Raw genomic sequence first — 18,759 nt, 5'->3', positions numbered from 1 at the left:
CATTTGTTATCATGTTAGAGTGTATTATCCGTTCTTTTTCCATTTGTAGTGGGTTCCACGGAGACTGGAGACGTTGTCTTTGAGAGGCAACACGGTTTATTATAATTCTAAACAAGAACTCCCTTAACTCCCACTATCTAGGGAGGTATAGCCTCCGGGCCAATGTGCCCTCACACTGGGACTACCGGCTCTCAGCCCTCCGGCTAACTGTGCCCTAGGGGATGCTAAACTGACCCGACCCAGCCAAGGTGCGGGTCCCGACCACTGGTCCACGCTCGGCCCCGGCCCTTATAAGGACGTCAGGTCCCGGGGTCCCAGGGTCCTAGCCTAGCTGGTCTTCGGTTCGTCTTCAGAGCACTCCCCCGAGCCGTCCTGATGTCCGTCTTTTAAACACCTCTCGGAGACTTTCCACCCCCCGGTACCGCCCCCTTTCTGGAACCTTCCAGGGGAGGCTCTGGAAGAACCCCCCCAACCCCTCACCTGGGGTCGGGGGGGAAGAACCCGGACCCTCAACGGTCCGGCTCCCTCTGTCTCTCCCCAGCTCAGGGTGGCACCCCCTATGGGCCCGTGCCCGCAACTACAGGTAAGTATACAGTTTCAGTTTTTTTTTCAGTTTATTTATTTTGGTATAGCCCTGTGAGCCATTCGGCTCTTGAATCGGATGCAACCACAACAAACAAAAAAAACACAAACAAGAAAACATCTTAAAGTGACTATGTGACTGTGCAAACAGAAAATCTATGAAAAAACAGCAAAATATTCCTGAAAAAAGCACTGTACACCAACGCTGTGTGCAAAAAATCCCAGTGGGATGCAAGTCAAACAACAACAACCACAAGAAAACTTAGATTAAGGCCGTCAGTCTAACTCCGTACTACAACAAAACAAACATGTCCAAACCAAAAAACTTTTTGAAATCACCAAAAAATAAAGCCATAATTGCAAGGTAACAGTGATCATAGGGACTGTGACCGAATTTTTACAATAAACTACATAAATAACATGTAACACCAAATCCTAGAGCCATAGCTGGCTGCATGAGTTACTCCACAACAACAGAAGCATCAGTCGGAGTATCAAATTTTTCAATGCACCTTTAAGATCAGCACGCTAAATCAAAATACAGATAATACTTGCAGTGTCATCCGGAGCGAAACATTTTATTTTATTTTACGCCAATGAATGGCAGTGGCAGCTAGGGGTGTACAACTCCTCTAGAGCAGTGTTGAGAGAAGATCTCATTGGTAGCGATTCAAGTTGCAATTTATTGGCAATAGCATTCCAGACCCTGGGGCATCAATATCAAAGGCCCTTCCTCCAGTTTTTGTACGGCAATAGGGAATGTGAAGCTGGTAAATGAGCAAAGCTCTGAGGTCAAATTTATTCTTTGAAACAGTGAGGAGATCCAGCAGGTAGTCTGCGGATTTTTTTGTAAGTACATCATGAATAATTAAGATCTGGTACACAAGCCGTCGAACATTAAGAGATGTTAAGTTTGACCCAATGTAGAGATCACAGTGGTGAGTCCTATATGGGCAGTTCAATGTAAATCTTAAGGCCGAGTGATAGATGGATCAAGCTTCTTCAGTACAGTACTTGGGGCTGATTTATACACGATGTCACAGTAGTCAAGTAGAGGCAGTATGGTAGCTTTTATCAATTCTAAACGGATCATTGGGGGGAAGCAGTGCTTTTGTCGATACAGAAAACCAATTTTTATTTTTGTCTTTTTACCAATATAATCAATGTGATCTTCAAAATTCAGTTTTGAATCCAGGTTGACCCCAAGATACTTATAGATCTTGACTTGCTCTATTTGATAATTATTTAAGGAATGTAATTGGGGAAAAATAACTTTCTGCTTTAGTCCTGGTGAGAAGCATAGCACGTTTTGGAGGTATTCAGGACTAGTTTAAGAGCAACTAGCTGATGTTGTAGTTTGTTGAAATTACTCTGTAGCTTAGCAATCACGTCATCTGGAGAGCAGCCAGCAGTAATCAGTATCGTGTCATCTGCAAAAAGATTTATCCTGGAATGATCCAGGTCAGTGCCCAAGTCATTGACATAAAGAGAGAACAAAAGGGGGCCGAGGATGGAACCTGGCCATGTGCACCGCCAGCCTCTAGCGGTTAGGGGGCGAGAGTGCCAGGGACGGAACAGGGGTTTACCGGGGGCCATGGCACTCCAGGTGAACCCCGAGGCCTGGTGACCGGAGGTACCGGTCAAGAGGCCCCAAGGAGGGGGCTGGGGGGGACCACGGAACCAGGACCAGGTCCCTCTCGAAGGCTCAAGAAGGGAGGCGTGACCAGGGGCGGAGGAAGGCAATATGAGCCGAACCCCTGAACGTGTCCGGCAGCTGTTACAAGACTGCAGAAGGAAGCCGTCACCCGGAGAAGACCTGCCCGACTGCAGGACCCGGACCCGAGCCAGGGTCCGGTCCGAGATAGCCACCCCATGTGAGCTCGGGTTAGCTAGCCCGGAAGAGATACGTCCCAAGGGTAGCTGGTGAAGGGGCAGTTATACCCCCGTCGTGTTTTAGGGCTAATCTGTATATATAAAAGGGAAATTTGTGAATGTGTGTCTGTTCAAAATGTTTAGCGTACTTCCCGACATGCAACAAACTTGAAATTTGCCATGTGGGTACTTTCCAGACTGTACACCATGCGATTCGCGTGCTGCGCTCCGAACCCAGCGACCCCACCACCGGTGACGATTATTTGAACCAGTCCTGGGCCTCCCCTAGATCGACTCAGCTTCCCTCGTGTGAACCACTACACATATATCGCGGCTCTTGCCTTAGTCACATTGTGACGCTCACGGTCTCGAATATTTAACGCTGTAGGGGGCGCTTTGTCTTTTTTTTTACAAAATTGCAGCCACGACAGCTCCGTAGTATAGTCTGGTGGGGGGCTCCCAACTCATAGCTTTGACCACCAGGGTGGGGGGCAATGCACCCCCTGCCCCCACGCTAGTTACGCTACTGGTAGTTAAGCTAGCTGGTAGCCAGCCCCCCATAGCGAGAGGTATATTGGATGTGGCGTGTTGGGTACAAAAACAAATATTCTGATTCGGACAGGTCAGGCTGAATTTATTAAACCCTTGATTACTCTTTGTTTTTTTCGGTAAAGTCACGTAGGTAAAATAAAATAAATTAAAAGGAAAGAAAACAATTAATTCACGACGTTTGAGAGGCAACACAAGCTTCCGTCTTCAGGTGGAACAGTCACAGCAAGATGACATCATTTACGGATGGGATCACTTACAGTACCCCGGTGTTTACAAATTGAGTTGTATCTGCGGTGACTGCTATATCGGGGAGACAAAACGACATATTTCTGACCGAATTCGCGAGCACAAATCAGACTTGAAACACGGCAGAACGAATTCGTTGGCCGTAGCTGATCATTGTCTCAACACAGCAGGTTCTCATGAGATTGTTTTCTCCGATACCAAAGTACTATGCAAACCTCCCGGTTATTACCAAAGATTTGTCAACGAAGCCATCCAGATATACAAACATAGACACAACTTCAACCGAGAGGATGGTTTTAAATTAAGCAACCACTGGAAAGATGGCATAAACCAAGTCAAAACTTTAGCTACCTTATAAGCACGCAGCATATTCTTTCCGAACTTTTCCATTTTTGTTTCCATTTTTCCATTGCCCCCGTGCAGTGACCCACTGCATCCCCCGCACCCTCAACATTACAGAAGACGGATTAACTTAGCTCCGCACAACATCAATGTGCACTACTTGGCTCCTTCCCCCCCCCCCCCCCTTAACCTGTATTTAAGCTCGAGGCTCTCAGAGCCTCCCCACTTGATGCAGCGATCTTGCTGTGACTGTTCCACCTGAAGACGGAAGCTTGTGTTACCTCCGAAACGTCGTGATTTAATTGTATTTTTTATTTAAATTTGTTTTACCTACGTGACTTTACCTAAAAAAACAAAGAGTATGAATCCTTGCAGTCACGAAAGCTTCAAATCTAGAAAACCCTTGATTGTGAAGGATTGGATCACACGTGTGGTGTTCACGTGTGCCTGCAATGCACTGGAGGTATTATTGGTGGAGATGCTATTCATGATTATGATGGTGTTGGTCGAGGTTGCGGTGCTATTGATGATGACATTTGTAGTGGTGGAAGCTGTGGGTGGAGATGGTGATAATGTAGGTTGTGGTGTTGTTGGTGGAGATGCTGTTGATGATGGTGATTAAGGATGTGGTAGGGTTGGTGGAGATTCTGGCATTATTGAAGGAGATGGTGATGATGGAGTTTGTGGTGGTGTTGTTGGTGGTGGAGGTGCTCTTAATGATGATCATGATGATGATGGAGATGGTGGTATGTATATACGGCATTCTCCAAATTACAAGACGCATGTGTCCCCTCATAATCTTAGGAATACATTGGCTTCCGAAAGATGTGTTTGAAACTAGTTATTCAGAATCATCTTCCAGCAGACGGTTCCTCCGGAGCAATACATGACCACCCAGAGGACAGAAGACACCACCAGATGTCCAAAATCATCTTCCTGCAGATGGTTCCTCCGAAGTGATACACGGACCACCCAGAGGACAAAAGACACTACCAGACGTCCAAAATCATCTTCCAGAAAACGGTTCCTCAAAAGCGAAACATGACCACCCAGAACACAGAAGACGCCACCAGATGTTCGGAATATTCTTCTGGAAGACGGTTCCTATTTATATGTAGGGATACGCGTTTTCATAACCCCTGTAGCAAATACCTCCCTATTCTCCCCCCCCCCATTATAAAACGCACAATTTTTATTAATATTTTCAATCGAAACTTATTGAGTGACGTCTTACTTTCCTGCGCGTCTTCATAATCTAAAGGATACGGTAACGCGTGGTTTATAATTAAATATGAATGGCAATGACTGACTGCGGGATAGCTTAAACATCGAAGGCGGTGGGTGGTATGGAGGGGGGGGGATTGCCTGCAAAGGTTAATGACCCACATGCCATTAATAATTTAAAGCTACTTTGTCATTCCACTGCTGGATGAATTCCTTCCCCACACTACCGTGTCGATCACGTTGGTTGCTTGGAGGACGTTTGCCCGGTCTTATGTTGATGACATGTGGTTGGGCCAGAACCTGAGTGACGCTGGGCACTACGGTAACATTTTATTTTATCAGGTAAGGTCCACTGAACGATATGGTGCAGGTCTTTTTCAGAAGTGACCTGGCCACAAATGATAGCTTAACGAAGTGGCTTATCATCACGTGGAAATATATATTAGCCAAATATCCTAAGGGGCCGTCCATAAATGACGTCACGCACCGGGGGGGGGGGGGGTCAGACATTTGTGACGATGTGAGAAATGTGACGTCACATCAAAATGCGCAACATTAAATAAATATAGACAACACGTTCTACTTAATTAAATAGACTTTTTAATAAATGTTTTCTCCTACAACATCAGAGTGCAGCGGCACATTAAATACGCACTACATGTGTGACGAGGGGGGGAGGGGGGGTCAAAAATCGTCCAAAATCGCGTGACGTCATTTATAGACGGCCCCTTATCCATTTAGGGTGCCGCCGCGGTGGCGAGATGTCTAATACATGGCCACCACAACGATCGCGCGCGCTTGTTTACGCGAGGAAGCCGCCTCCCTTGAGTCTCGCGACTCGTTTTCAAGTAAGGTGGTGCTCGTCGAGTCCTCGCAACAGCTGTCCGCGTGGGCACGAGGCGCCCTGGCCATTAGGGCAGTCCTCGACTCACGAATGCGATTCGTTCCCGAGGCCCGTTCGTAAGTCGAACGGTTCGCAGGAGAACACGGGGGCACCTGGGTTGGCTGACCGAGATGACTGGCAAATGCACCTGCTGTACCCTATACTGCAAAGACGAAGGTGATACCAGCACTGCCTGGTATCAATACCCGCATTGACCACTAAGCGACGGGGCCGTAACCACCATACCTGTGCCAGGCCAGGTGGACTTTGATGCCACGTGAAGTGTCGAAGGCTCGCGAACAGGAGGTCTCGGGACAGACAAAGGTGCCATGGGTTGGCTGACTGATATAACTGCATCTACCAGTCATCTCAATCAGCGTTGCTCTTCTGCCCTCCATTGTTGCTGGAGGGCGACTGCCCAGTAGCGTCCAGTTAAACGCCCCCATACACACAAACACGCACTCCCAGCACGAGGCCGACTCATTTACACCTCGCGGAGGATCGCTAAGCCAAAGAAAATAGTCCCATCGTTCAATATGCATTGTGAAAGTTCGCGTTTTAAGTCAATGTTAAAAAATATAACAAATCTTTCATGGAAGCTGGTTCGAAAGTGCGGGTGTTTGTAAGTGGGGCGTTCGTAAGTCGAGTGTTCTTAAATGTGGGTGTTCGTAAGTGCGGGTGTTCGTAAGTCGGATGTTCATAAGTCGGATGTTTGTAAGTCGGATGTTTGTAAGTCGGGTGTTTGTAAGTCGGGTGTTCGTAAGTCGGATGTTCATAAGTCGGATGTTTGTAAGTCGGATGTTCGTAAGTCGGGTGTTTGTAAGTCGGGTGTTCGTAAGTCGGATGTTCATAAGTCGGGTGTTCGTAAGTCGGGTGTTCGTAAGTCGAGGGCTGCCTGTATTAGTCTGCCGCCAAGCAGGAAGCGATGATTTCTGCCACGTGTACTCATTTCAATATGACTGCATGCAGTATTCGTGTGGTATGGTATAAACTAGTGGTTCTAAACCCTGGGGGTGTACGCGGACCAATGGGGGGGGGGGGGGGGGGGGTTACGTGCCAATGTCCCAGAGACTACGCGAGGTGGATTTATAAACGTGTGAAAATTCCATCATATACGTGAGAATAATGTTGTGCAAATATAAAATAACTGTGATAAAAACATAAATCCATATAATAATTACATTTATATAGCGGCTTTTCATCAAGGATCTCAAAGCGCTGTACAGGACACATTTTAAAAATAATTTACTAAATTAACAAAAAATGTAATATGGTAACCTAGAACGATATAAAATACCTTCCTAAACTCGTTGATCGTAAACAATGTGGGGTTCCCAAGAGTTAAGCGGCTGACAAATGACGTCACGCGCGCATGAGGGCCCGTTGAATTTTTTTGCAGATACTCGCTAGTTAGGAAACTTCACAAAACGGACGATTGGTTTGCAATGTTGACGTCCATTAATTCACGCATTTATTTCGCAGAACCGTGTTGGGTCAGTGCAAGGGAGTTTGGTTACTCGGTTGAAACAAAATCCAACAAGTGGGTAACAGTGGCCAGAAAAGGGTTAAGGGGCCGTCCATAAATTACGTCACGCACGTTGGGGGTGGGGTCAGACATTTGTGACGATGTGTGACGATAGGGGGGGGGTGAGAAATGTGACGTCACATAAAAATGCGCAACTTTAAATAAATACGTTCTACTTAATTAAATAGACTTTTTTTTAAAATAAATGTTTTCTCCTACATCAGAGTGCAGCGCCACATTAAATACGCACTACAATTACAATAGTTTAAAGCGATTTGAAGCATCTTTTATTTTGGGGGGGGGGGTGGGCAGAGCTTTGTGACGTCATATTTGAGGGGGGGGGGTCTGACTTTTTTTTGACGCCGTGTGACGAAGGGGGGGGGTCAAAAATCGTCAAAAATCGCGTGACGTCACTTATGGACGGCCCCTAAGAGAACCAACCACTGGCGTATACCGTGCGCGGGAAGCGCACGGCGAGTCCTCGTTTAACGCCGCTAGCGCGTTCCTGAGAGGCGTCGTGTTAAGCGAAAAACGAAAGTTCAGCGAAAAACAATTGCCCCGCAAATAATGCAACGACGACAACGTTTGGCGAGATGCGGTGTGTGGACCACGCGCGACGCGCCGCACTGAGATGGCGGGACAAATAACTCACTGTACTCCGACGCCGTTACCGTATCATTCCGCATTACCGCATCGCAGCCGCTCAGGCGCGCAGCTCAAAGGAAGCAGTTCGTCGTCTTGCGCTCCGCGTTACAACGGTGCAGCGTTCCGCATGATAACAGTGCGCGTTCCTTGTTGTAATGGTGCGCCTTGTTTCTGCGTCCTAACGGTGCGGAGCTCCACGTGATGACGGTGCGCGTGTTTTCGTGCTATAACGGTGCGGTGTTCTAACGGCAGAAGGGCGCTCACGCGTTGTGCCAAAAGCGTTCCGGGATGGAACAAGCGCGTTATGCAACGGCGAAAACGCGTTATCGCGCGAACACGCGTTAAACGAGGACTAGGCGCACTTGGCCAGCGTGTGGACACGTGCAGTGAAAGTGTACGCGGTCCCGTTACACTTGACACTTATGACGTCAACGCGAGCGAGGAGGTTGGTGGTGGTGGGGGTGTGAGAGGGGCGGGGCGGTGGGGGCTGTGGGGTTGAAGAGGCGGTGCTAACCGAGCCGCTTCACTCACCAACACCGGGGTCGTGTACGCGCGCGCGGCCGCTAAATAAACTCGCTCCCTTAACGCAAGACGCGCGCGCGAGTCAAATGCATTGGCCTTGGGACGGGGCGGGTTTAGAAGTTGTAAAATAAAGAATTCTTTCCCGATTTTATTGAATAATAAGAGGCATTAAAAGTAGTTCCGTGTGGGGGGGGGGCTATGGGGGCGAGTCCTCCCGGCACACTCCGCGGCCATCTTTTTTCGCGCGCGGAGGGATCCTCGCGCGTCTCGCCGTCATCGGCGGCGGCGGCGGCATCGACATCGTCGTCATCCGCTATCGGTCGTGAATTAAAAATAACACGATTATTATCGTAATAATAAGAACAATTGCACGGATTTAACCGGCGTGATTGGTTTATTTCCAACAAGAAGAACCAACAACGACAACATTTGGAGTGTTAAAATATATTTTGGTGGGGTTTTTTTTCTCCTCCCTCTCTTTTGCATCTGAGGCGAGAGGTGACAGCTGACGGATTACGGAGGTGGGGTGGGGGCAGATTTGCTGATTTCAGCTATCGGGACTGCTACATTTGAATGATTTTACATATTTCTTAAACAACACAACAAATCGCGAAGAGAATAACACAATTTCTGTTGCGGTACCCCGAAATAAAAATAAAAAAACACAAATTTAGTTGTCATTAGGAGCAGCGCTGTTGGTTTTGGTGAAGCGTTGGTGCGGTGTTAAGTTGGTTAAGCGAGAAAAGGGAATTGTGAAGGAGGATTTGGTTAGCGCGCGGGGTGGTGGAGGAGGAGGTGGAAGAAGAGGTGGAGGAGGAGGTGGACGATGGGGAACAGCGGAGCCACCACGACGAGGAAAGGCAACGAGGCGGAGAGCGGTGAGACACCGGGGTGGGGGACACGGGGAGACTTAAAGAGAGACACGGGGACACGCGGAGAGACACGGGGACACGCGGAGAGACACGGGGGACACGGGGAGAGTGGGAGAGACACGGGGACACGGGGAGACTGGGAGAGACATGGGGACACGGGGAGACTGGGAGAGACACGCGGAGACTGGGAGAGACACGGGGAAACTGGGAGAGACACGGGGAGACTGGGAGACTGGGAGAGACACGGGGAGACTGGAGAGACACGGGGAGACTGGGAGAGACACGGGGAGACTGGGAGAGACACGGGGAGACTGGGAGAGACACGGGGAGACTGGGAGAGACACGGGGAGACTGGGAGACACGGGGAGACTGGAGAGACACGGGGACACGGGGAGACTGGGAGAGACACTGGGACACGCGGAGAGAAACGGGGACACGCGGAGAGACACGGGAAGACTGGGAGAGACACGGGGACACGGGGAGAGACACGGGGACACGGGGAGACTGGGAGAGACACGCGGAGACTGGGAGAGACACGAGGAGACTGGGAGAGACACGGGGAGACTGGGAGAGACACGGGGAGACTGGAAAGAAACGGGGAGACTGGGAGAGACACGGGGAGACTGGGAGACTGGGAGAGACACGGGGACACGGGGAGACTGGGAGAGACACGGGGAGACTGGGAGAGACACGGGGAGACTGGGAGAGACACGGGGAGACTGGGAGAGACACGGGGAGACTGGAGAGACACGTGGACACGGGGAGACTGGGAGAGACACGGGGACACGCGGAGAGACACGGGGACACGCGGAGAGACACGGGAAGACTGGGAGAGACACGGGGAGACTGGGAGAGACACGAGGAGACTGGGAGAGACACGGGGAGACTGGCAGAGACACGGGGAGACTGGGAAAGACACGGGGACACGGGGAGACTGGGAGAGACACGGGGACACGGGGAGACTGGGAGAGACACGGGGAGACTGGGAGAGACACGGGGACACGGGGAAACTGGGAGAGACACGGGGAGACTGGGAGAGACACGGGGAGACTGGGAGAGACACGGGGAGGCTGGGAGAGACACGGGGACACGCGGAGAGACACGGGGACACGCGGAGACTGGGAGAGACACGGGGAGACCGGGAGAGACACGGGGAGACACGGAGACTGGGAGAGACACGGGGAGACTGGGAGAGACACGGGGAGACTGGGAGAGACACGGGAACACGCGGAGACTGTGAGAGACACGGGGAGACTGGGAGAGACACGGGGAGACTGAGAGAGACACGGGGAGACTGGGAGAGACACGGGGACACGGGGAGACTGGGAGAGACACGGGGAGATTGGAAGAGACTCGGGGAGACTGGCAGATACACGGGGAGAGACACGGGGACACGCGGAGACTGGGAGAGACACGGGGAGACTGGCAGAGACACGGGGAGAGACACGGGGACTGTGACAAGAGGGGGGGGGGCAGGGGGAGACATGGGGAGAGAGACAAGTGGGAAGACGACTGGGAGAGACACGGCGACTGACAAGATGGGAGACATTGGGGGGACTGGGGAGACACGAGGAGAGAGACAAGAGGGGAGACATTGGGAGGACTGTGGGAGAGAGACAAGAAGGGAGACATTGGGGGGACTGGGGGAGAGAGACAAGAGGGCAGGAGACATGAGGACACTGAGGGAGACACGGGGAGAGACACATTGGGGGGACTGGGGGATACACTCGTACAGGGACACGGGGACAGAGACAGGAAATTAATGTAATCATGATTATAATCATTTCCTGTAATCACAGGACAGGTGACAATCGAGATGCAGGGGGACAAGAGGCAGGCAAGGCGGTGGGTGGTAGACGGACGAGGGGAGACAAGAGGATAGAGAGGACAGGGACACAGGGGGAGACGAGTGATGTGGTGGTGGGGTATAGGCAGACAAGGGAGGGACATGAGAGAAATAGGGTTACAGACAGGGTCGGTCGGTGACATGGGAGGGGATAGAAGGGGCCCCTCGGTGGCTAGGAGATGTTAACCACCTCGACTGGTATCCAGGGGTCGTGGGTTCGATTCCGACTCTGACACCTGCTGTATATTTGGAATTTGCGGTGTCTGGCTCTCCATCATCATCACGGTGGCTTTGAGATGTTAACTACCTCGCCTGGTATCCAGGAGGTCGTGGGTTCGATCCCGACCCAGACGCCTGCTGCTGTGAATGTGGAGTGTTTCGCGGCTCTCTCTCCCCATGGTCCCGTGGATTTTTCTCCGGGTCCTCCGGTTACCCCCCCCTCTCTCTCTCCACATTTAGAGTCAACATCACGGCGTGTTAATAGGCTGCTGTTATAAATTCCCACGTGATGACGATAAGCCGACTTCGTTGAGCCATCAGTTGCGATAGGCAGGTAAGCTTCTGGAAAAAAAGAGCTATTATATAGCTTAGTTGGGGCCGCCTTAGCTGGTAAAATACAAATAAAAATGTTTTAGTTTATACCGCGGAATTAGGTAGGTTGGGAGATATTTATGAACCATTCCTCCGGTATAATTACATATTCTGAGAAGAAGGGTGTCCCTTGTTAAAACTCGCACGCCAGCAACCTCTGAATTTTGCAAGTCCAGTGTGTACTATCACGGCGCAAGGCCACTGGGCATGTGTGTGGAAAATAGCTTAATAGCTCATCGGATTTCTCCAGTCTACACGCAGATTCTGATAAGTAAAACAAAAATATTCTTCTGAACGTGCATGCATAGATGTCAATCCATACGGTTTACCCCATATTCGCGCACAGGGAAATTGAGTTTTAAGATCTATACGGCGTACAGCCGTTTCAATACGGGCAAAAAAAATTATGTCAATTTGTTTGTGTTTCTCCCTTGTGATGAGACTCTGTAGGATTAACGTTGCTATTTATATAAGGGTTACGGGGTGACCAATAAGGTCTGAATTGGTCTCTAATACGGTAGTCAATGATAGGGTGTTGACGGCTATGAACACGCCAGTAACTTAAAATATATAGTTTTTATTACAATGAACCCAAGTGTATACAGTATATAGAATACGTTGAGTTATAGGCTCATGAAAGAATTCACCTGAACCTTTGAACTAAATGCGTTTCATGAAGGGGACCGACGAGCGGGATGGGGAAATATAAATAAAACGTGGGGACAGGATGGGGGGTGACACAGGGTTAGGGGGGTCAATCTCTGATAGTCTTGAGAAGTGGTGACCAAGGGGTTACGTTTCGGAAGATCGAGGGGGGGTGGTAGGAGGCCATGGGGACAGAATTACAGGGGGAGGAATCAGAATATGTAATTATACTGGAGGAATCCGATGAGCTATGAAGCTGGTTTCTTTTTTTTAATTCCCGCAAATGAATAGGGATGGGTGGACACGTTGACACAAGGGGAGATACGATGGGAGTCGGTGGGGAGACAACATGAGAGAGAGGTTGACATCGTGAGAGACAGGAAGATAAAGACTGTTAACGGGACATGGGTAGACAGACACGTGGTTGGGGGTGGGATTGAGAGACAGAGAGAGAGAGATCATGAGTCGAGGGATAAGACAGAATAGGTGGGAGACATTGGGACACGCAGAAAGACGAGTGAGACAAGAGCCATGGGGGACATCTTTATTGTGTTATGGGGAGATGATTGGAGCTTAAAGAGTAACAAGAGGTGGTGAGTGAGTTACGCGGGGAAACAGAGACACGGATAAGTGGTGGGGCGAACAACAGTGCGCAGAAACACTGGGAGACGCGGGGACAGGTTGAGAGACATAACGGGGGACAGCACAGCGAGACACGGAGAGACACGGGGTGGGGGGGTGTACAAGAGGAGACAAGAGTTGGACAGACAGGGCGGTTAACAGGGATTTGAGTAGCACACGTGAACAGCGTGACTTGAGATAGGGAGACAGCGAGACGCGGACAAGGTGGGACGGGGGACAGGTGAGAGACGTGAAGGGGAGAACGGCGTAGGGGCACAGTGAGACACGGAGAGAGACGTGTGGGACAAGGGCGCATCGGGGACACGGTGGGGAGGGTGGGACAAGAGGAGACGGGAGTGGGACAGACAGGGTGAGGAGAGGGGGCGGGACACGCACACACGTGGACAGCGTGACTTGGGGTAAGGAGACGGCGAGACGCGGACAAGACACACGGGGATAGGGACATGGACGGAACAATCTTATGGATACAGTGGCATGGTGATTGGGACATTTGGTGCGGCGTGTCTTCTTTGTCTCGAGTGGAAACCCGAGGGGGGCTGAAATCAGTGATTGTGAGAGGGGGGGCGGCAGACGTGGACACACGGCAGACACAAATCCGTTCCGTCTGCATCTCTTTAAGTCTGCTCCGACTCTTGATTGTTGTGAGTGCGCGCGTGTTTGTATGTCGTCCGTGTGCTTCGTAAGTCTTTGTGTCCATCGCGGTCGATCTGCCCTGTGCGTGTTTGTGTTTATTTTCTCGCTGTGTGTGTATCTGTGTTGTGTTTCCGCGTGCGTGGTGGTGTCTGTGTCTGCATGGTTATGTCGCTTCACCCTGTTATGTCTCTGAGACTTGTTTTTCTTTCAGTGTGCTTCTCGTTTTGTGTCTGTCAGTAGGGTTTGCGTCTTTCGTTCGTGAGTGTGCGTGTATCAAAAGTTTGTTTGTGTGAATCTGTCTCCAGGCGTGTGCGTGCGTGTGTGTTTAACAGTTCGTGGGGAGCGGTAGTGCAACGAACCCGGCCAACCGAGTTCGATTCCCGTTCACGGCTAACACCGGTGACGAGTATCTGAACCGGTTCCTGGGCCTCCCCTAGGTCGACTCAGCCTCATATGAGTACCTGATGCGGTGTGTAGTAAACATCGCCACCGGGGAGACAAAGGCGGCTCGGGCGTGGTTGCTGGCCACCCACCCCCCTCGTATGCCGTGTCGGCCTTCGTAGGTGCTCCTCCCTAACAGCACTTGCCCCTAAACAGTCTGTTAAGGCTATACCCAAGAAAAAACCTGTTATGAATCTTTGTGTGTGTCTACGTTTGTGTATGAATCTGCGATTATAGCCACGCGCACGCACTGATCATATCAATGAAATCAACGACTCTTTAATCATCAATTGCCTAATGCAGCATCGTCACTTTTAAGCCTGCAGGGGGCTCATTGATGGAAGGGGGGGGGGGGGGTGAACGCGTGATGATTGTACTGTAAAGCACGTTTTCCGTACTGTAAAAAAAACCCAGTGTACAGCATGACACTGTACACTGTAAGGGGGGGAGGGGGTGGGGAAGGGGTGGGGAGGGATACAGTGCGAGCCGATATCGGTTGCGGTCAGAGGTCGCGTTGCGCCTTGAGCCGGCAGTGATAGGGGGGGGGTGTTTACGTGGCGAGTTGAGTTGACTGCACTCCCGCGGTGTCGGTCTCTCTGTGTGTGTCGGTCTGTCTGTGTGTGTCTCTGTGTACAGATATAATGGGAGGCTCATCGATGCCCGGGTGCGGTCAAGGGATGGCTCTCTTTTGCTCAACCACGTTATTTATGCCGATGATTTGGTAATAGCTGCTCATTCAGAGGAGGAGTTGGAGACACTGCTGCTAAGACTGGAGCGTGCCACTAAGAGATGGGGCCTTACCATCAGCCCCACCAAAACTAAGCACCTGCCTGGGTATTTTGTACCATCGGACACTCCACCCCCACAACTCCCAATCGGTGATGGGGCAGTTGTGGAGAGAGTGGAGAGTTTCCCATACCTGGGCAGTGTGCTTATGACCGGCTCCAGTTTAACAGCAGAGGTCTCACTCCGAATCAGTCGAGCGGCAATATCTTTCCATCGGTTGCGTAACGCTGTGTGGAAGCTACCTGGTCTGTCGCTCCGCACTAAGCTTCAGGTCTTCTCGGCCACGGTCATTCCCTCCCTTCTCTACGCTTGCGAAACGTGGACCCCCTTAATGAAACATCTTCGCTGGTTAGAAACATTTAGGCTAGCCTGCCTACGATCCATCCTGCGTTTAACCAGGCTGGATTGTGTGAGGAGCTCACAAATCCTTGAAAGATCTGGGCAAGGTCCCATCGGTGAGCTCGTCCTGCAGGCAAGGCTGCGTTGGCTGGGTCATGTAGACCGCATGCCCAGCCACCGCATGCTGAAACAGCTTTTGTTCGGCCGGATCGAGGCGGCTAAACGGGCGTGGCACGGGCTAGAGAAGAGATGGAGTGATACAGGAGGACGTGGAGCTGAGTGGACTTGCTGATGACTGGTACCAGCTGTGTCAAGATCGGCCTCTGTGGAGGAGGCTCGTGAAGGACGCTACTGGGAAGTTGGAGGCAGTCGCCCTCCAACAACAACAGAGGGCGGAGGAGCGACGCTCACAACAACGAGCGGAGCGGCGGGTGGCTAAAGCACAGCAGGTTGGCACAGTAGGGGGCACAGGTGGTGCATCAGCCAGTCATCTCAGTCGACCCGTGGCACCTGGGTCTGCCCCGTGACCTGCCAGCGGGCGTTCGACACTTCACGTGGCCTCAAGGTGCACATGGCCTGGCACAAGTGTCGTGGTGACGTCGCCGCCACTTAGTGGCGAATGGCGGTTGTTGTTGTGTCTGTGTGTCTGTGTGTGTCTGGCTGTCTGTGTCTGTCTGTGTGTGTATATGTGTCTGGGAGCGGCAGTGGTAGCGGGTGGTTGGGGTGTTTACGTGGCGAGTTGAGTTGACTGCACTCCCGCGGTGTCTGTCTGTGTGTGTGTCTGTCTGTGTGCGTGTCTGTCTGTGTGTGTGTGGGGAGCGGTAGTGTAGCGGTTAGCGCGCTGCACTACGAACCTGGCGACCCGAATTCGATTCCCGCTCACGGCCAACCCCAGTGACGATTATCTGAACTTGGTGCGATGTGTAAACATCGCCGCTAGGGAGACAAAGGCGGCCGGGCGTGGTGTTGGCTACCCACCCTCTCGTGGGCCGTGCTGGCCTTTATAGGTGCTCGCTAACAGCACTTGCCCCTACAGTCTAAAGGCTATATGGGGGATCTTTGTGTATGTGTCTGGGAGCGGTAGTGTAGCGGTTAGCGCGACGCTGCGCTACGAACCTGGCGACCCGGCTTCGATTCCTGCTCACGGCCAACACCCCAGTGACGATTATCTGAACCGGTCCTGGGCCTCCCCTAGGTGAACTCAGCCTCAAATGAGTACCCGGTGCGCTGTGTTAAATATCGCCTGGTGTTGGCCACCCACCCCCTCGTGTGCCGTGCCGGCCTTGATAGGTGCTTACTAACAGCACTTGCCCCGAACAGTTTGTTAAGTTTATACGGAGAATCTTTATCTTTGTCCTTTGCTCAATAATAACGCTGTAAATATTCCCTCCCAACGAAGGAATCAAAAGCAACCCAACAACATTCATAACCTTCCCTTTGGCGGGCAATCGTCAGCTCTCTCGAGCTGTCTCTCCACTGCTGGATGAATGCCGCCCCCCCCCACCGTCTCTCGGCAGTCGTTTGTGATGGAACGCACATCACATGATCTCTCCATGCACCGTTTGAAGCCCCACATCCATCTCGTTCATTCATTCATCATCGAGTTTCTCCCCCCACCCACCTTATTTCTTTGGCTGGCTATTCCATCACCAGTCTAGTAGTCGCTCTCTACCTTCCGTAGGCACCCCATTACTGTCCTGTCCACCCACCCCACCCCCCAAGCACACTCCGATTCGCGTTTGTTCGATTCACCCTGACTCGTGTTGCCGCCCCCACCACCCTTCTCCTTGTCCACTTCCTGCCTCGGTTTTTTATTGATAAGCGTCCGTTGCTACTAAACAGCGAATATCTACGTGAGTGTTCATTCCATTCGGGAACACTCCTGTTATAACGTGGGACTCGCGCCACGGTTATAACGCGGGCCACCGTTATAACGCGGGAAGCTCGCTGCGTGTCTGAGCGGTACGCGGAATTATATAGTAACGCCGTGTCGACGTACAACTTTCTCAAGATGCGTGTCTGAGCGGCACGGCGATACAGTCCGCAGCATGATACAGTAACGCGGCGTACCCTCTAGTTAGTTGTCATCTCGCTGCACGGTGTGCGTAGCGGCATATACAGCACATCATATTTCGCCAAACTTTATCGTTACATTATTTATGGGGGGGAAAATTATTTTCGCTGAACGCGGTTTATTTTTTCTTAACGCGGCACTTCGGCACTTTTATATTAAGGTAGAAGAGGAAGCAGCTGTTAATCAAAGCAGGTTACATCCTGTTGAGAAAGTGTTTTTTTTTGCGTAAGAGGTAACTTGCAAATTTGTTAAAGATGCACTGCAAAATTATCAATTTGTTGGCCAATGCAGATACAAATTGGTAGGTAGTTCGGTTTCCGCGATCCTAAACCTCTTTGGGGCACGCTCCCTCCTTTTGGCTGTCATTCCGCCACCAGTCTCGTCCATCTGCCATAATAGCAATGCAGAATCAGAATATTTATTTATAGTGGAGGAATCCGACGAGCTATAAAGCAAGTTTTTTTGTATGCATGTTGAACTTGTTTCGCACCGTACACAGCCAACCGCGATAATCAGAGGTGCAGTGTTGAGTCTATGGGCAGTGTTAATCGTCTATGGGCAGTGTTAATCGTCTATGGGCAGTTTGTATGTGTCGAACTTCATAACCAGCTGTGCTATGCGGAGATGCAGCATTGAGACTATGGGTAGTGTAGAGTCTATGGGCAGTATGTATTTATGTTGAACTTCTTTCGCACTGTACGTAGCCAACCGCTCCCATCGGAAGCGCGAAGCTGAACACCGCTGACTCGGAGGTCTCTGAGAACATCTTAAAGGAAGTTTGACTCCTATATTATTTTAGCGTATTGTAGCTCATCCTGTTTGTTTGTCTTGCACTAAATGAAATTCCTGTATAATAATTATAACATCCGGGATTGAGAGCTCATTGAGATAACGCATCTCTGTTTATCGCAAGGGAAGTCCGGTCCTCACGGCCCCTACAATCGTTCGGCATCTGTCGTGGTGGTGAGGTCACATTAGCGCGTGTGAAGTGACGGGCGGAGACCGGGCCGATGATTGGGCGTGGCTACGGTGGTGAGATGTTAACTCCCTCGCCGGGTATACAGGAGGTCGTGGGTTCGATTCCGACCTTGATGCCTGCTGTATATTTGAAGTTTGCGTGTTCTCCATGCAGTCGCGTGGATTTTTCTCCGGTTCCTCCATTTTTTCCCACCACATTTAGAGTCAACGTGTTTAGAGTATTTGGCCGCTATAAATGTCCACGTAATGATAAGCCACTTCGTTGAGCCTATAATTCGTGGTGGCCAGGTCACTTCTGAAAAAGAGATACATAACTCAGTGGGGCCTTGCTTGGTAAAAAAAAGTTTCGTTTTTAGTTTAATGTTGAATGAGCCCATGGTAAACTGGACTCCCAATGGTAAAATAGACTTCCATGGTAAACTGAACTCCTATGGTCAACTGGACTTCCACAGTAAACTGGACTCCCATAGTAAACTGGATTCCCATGGTAAATTGGACTTCCACAGTAAACTGGACTCC

The 18,759-nt window shown here is 50.8% G+C and overlaps 1 protein-coding gene across 3 annotated transcripts in view; it reads left to right on the top strand.

The window, feature by feature from the left end:
* Window positions 1-8,628: 8,628 nt before the first annotated feature.
* LOC116944602 (cAMP-dependent protein kinase catalytic subunit alpha-like) overlaps window positions 8,629-18,759 on the top strand; it is a 113,374-nt gene continuing 103,243 nt past the window's right edge. The window contains exon 1 of one of the 3 annotated variants that reach the window (XM_032958431.2): window positions 8,629-9,271. In XM_032958431.2, the coding sequence (XP_032814322.1) occupies window positions 9,220-9,271 (52 nt within the window). In that variant the 5' untranslated portion in view covers window positions 8,629-9,219. The remainder of the gene's footprint in view (window positions 9,272-18,759) is intronic. The other 2 variants (XM_032958512.2, XM_032958633.2) reach the window with 2 other exon arrangements.

The sequence above is a fragment of the Petromyzon marinus genome, chromosome 1 (genome assembly GCF_048934315.1).
Source record: "Petromyzon marinus isolate PM22_M1 ecotype Great Lakes invasive population chromosome 1, UKy_Petmar_22M1.pri1.0, whole genome shotgun sequence".
Lineage (NCBI taxonomy): Eukaryota > Metazoa > Chordata > Hyperoartia > Petromyzontiformes > Petromyzontidae > Petromyzon > Petromyzon marinus.
The sequence above is the reverse complement of the archived record's forward strand: the minus strand, read 5'-3'. Positions and strand labels throughout refer to the sequence as shown.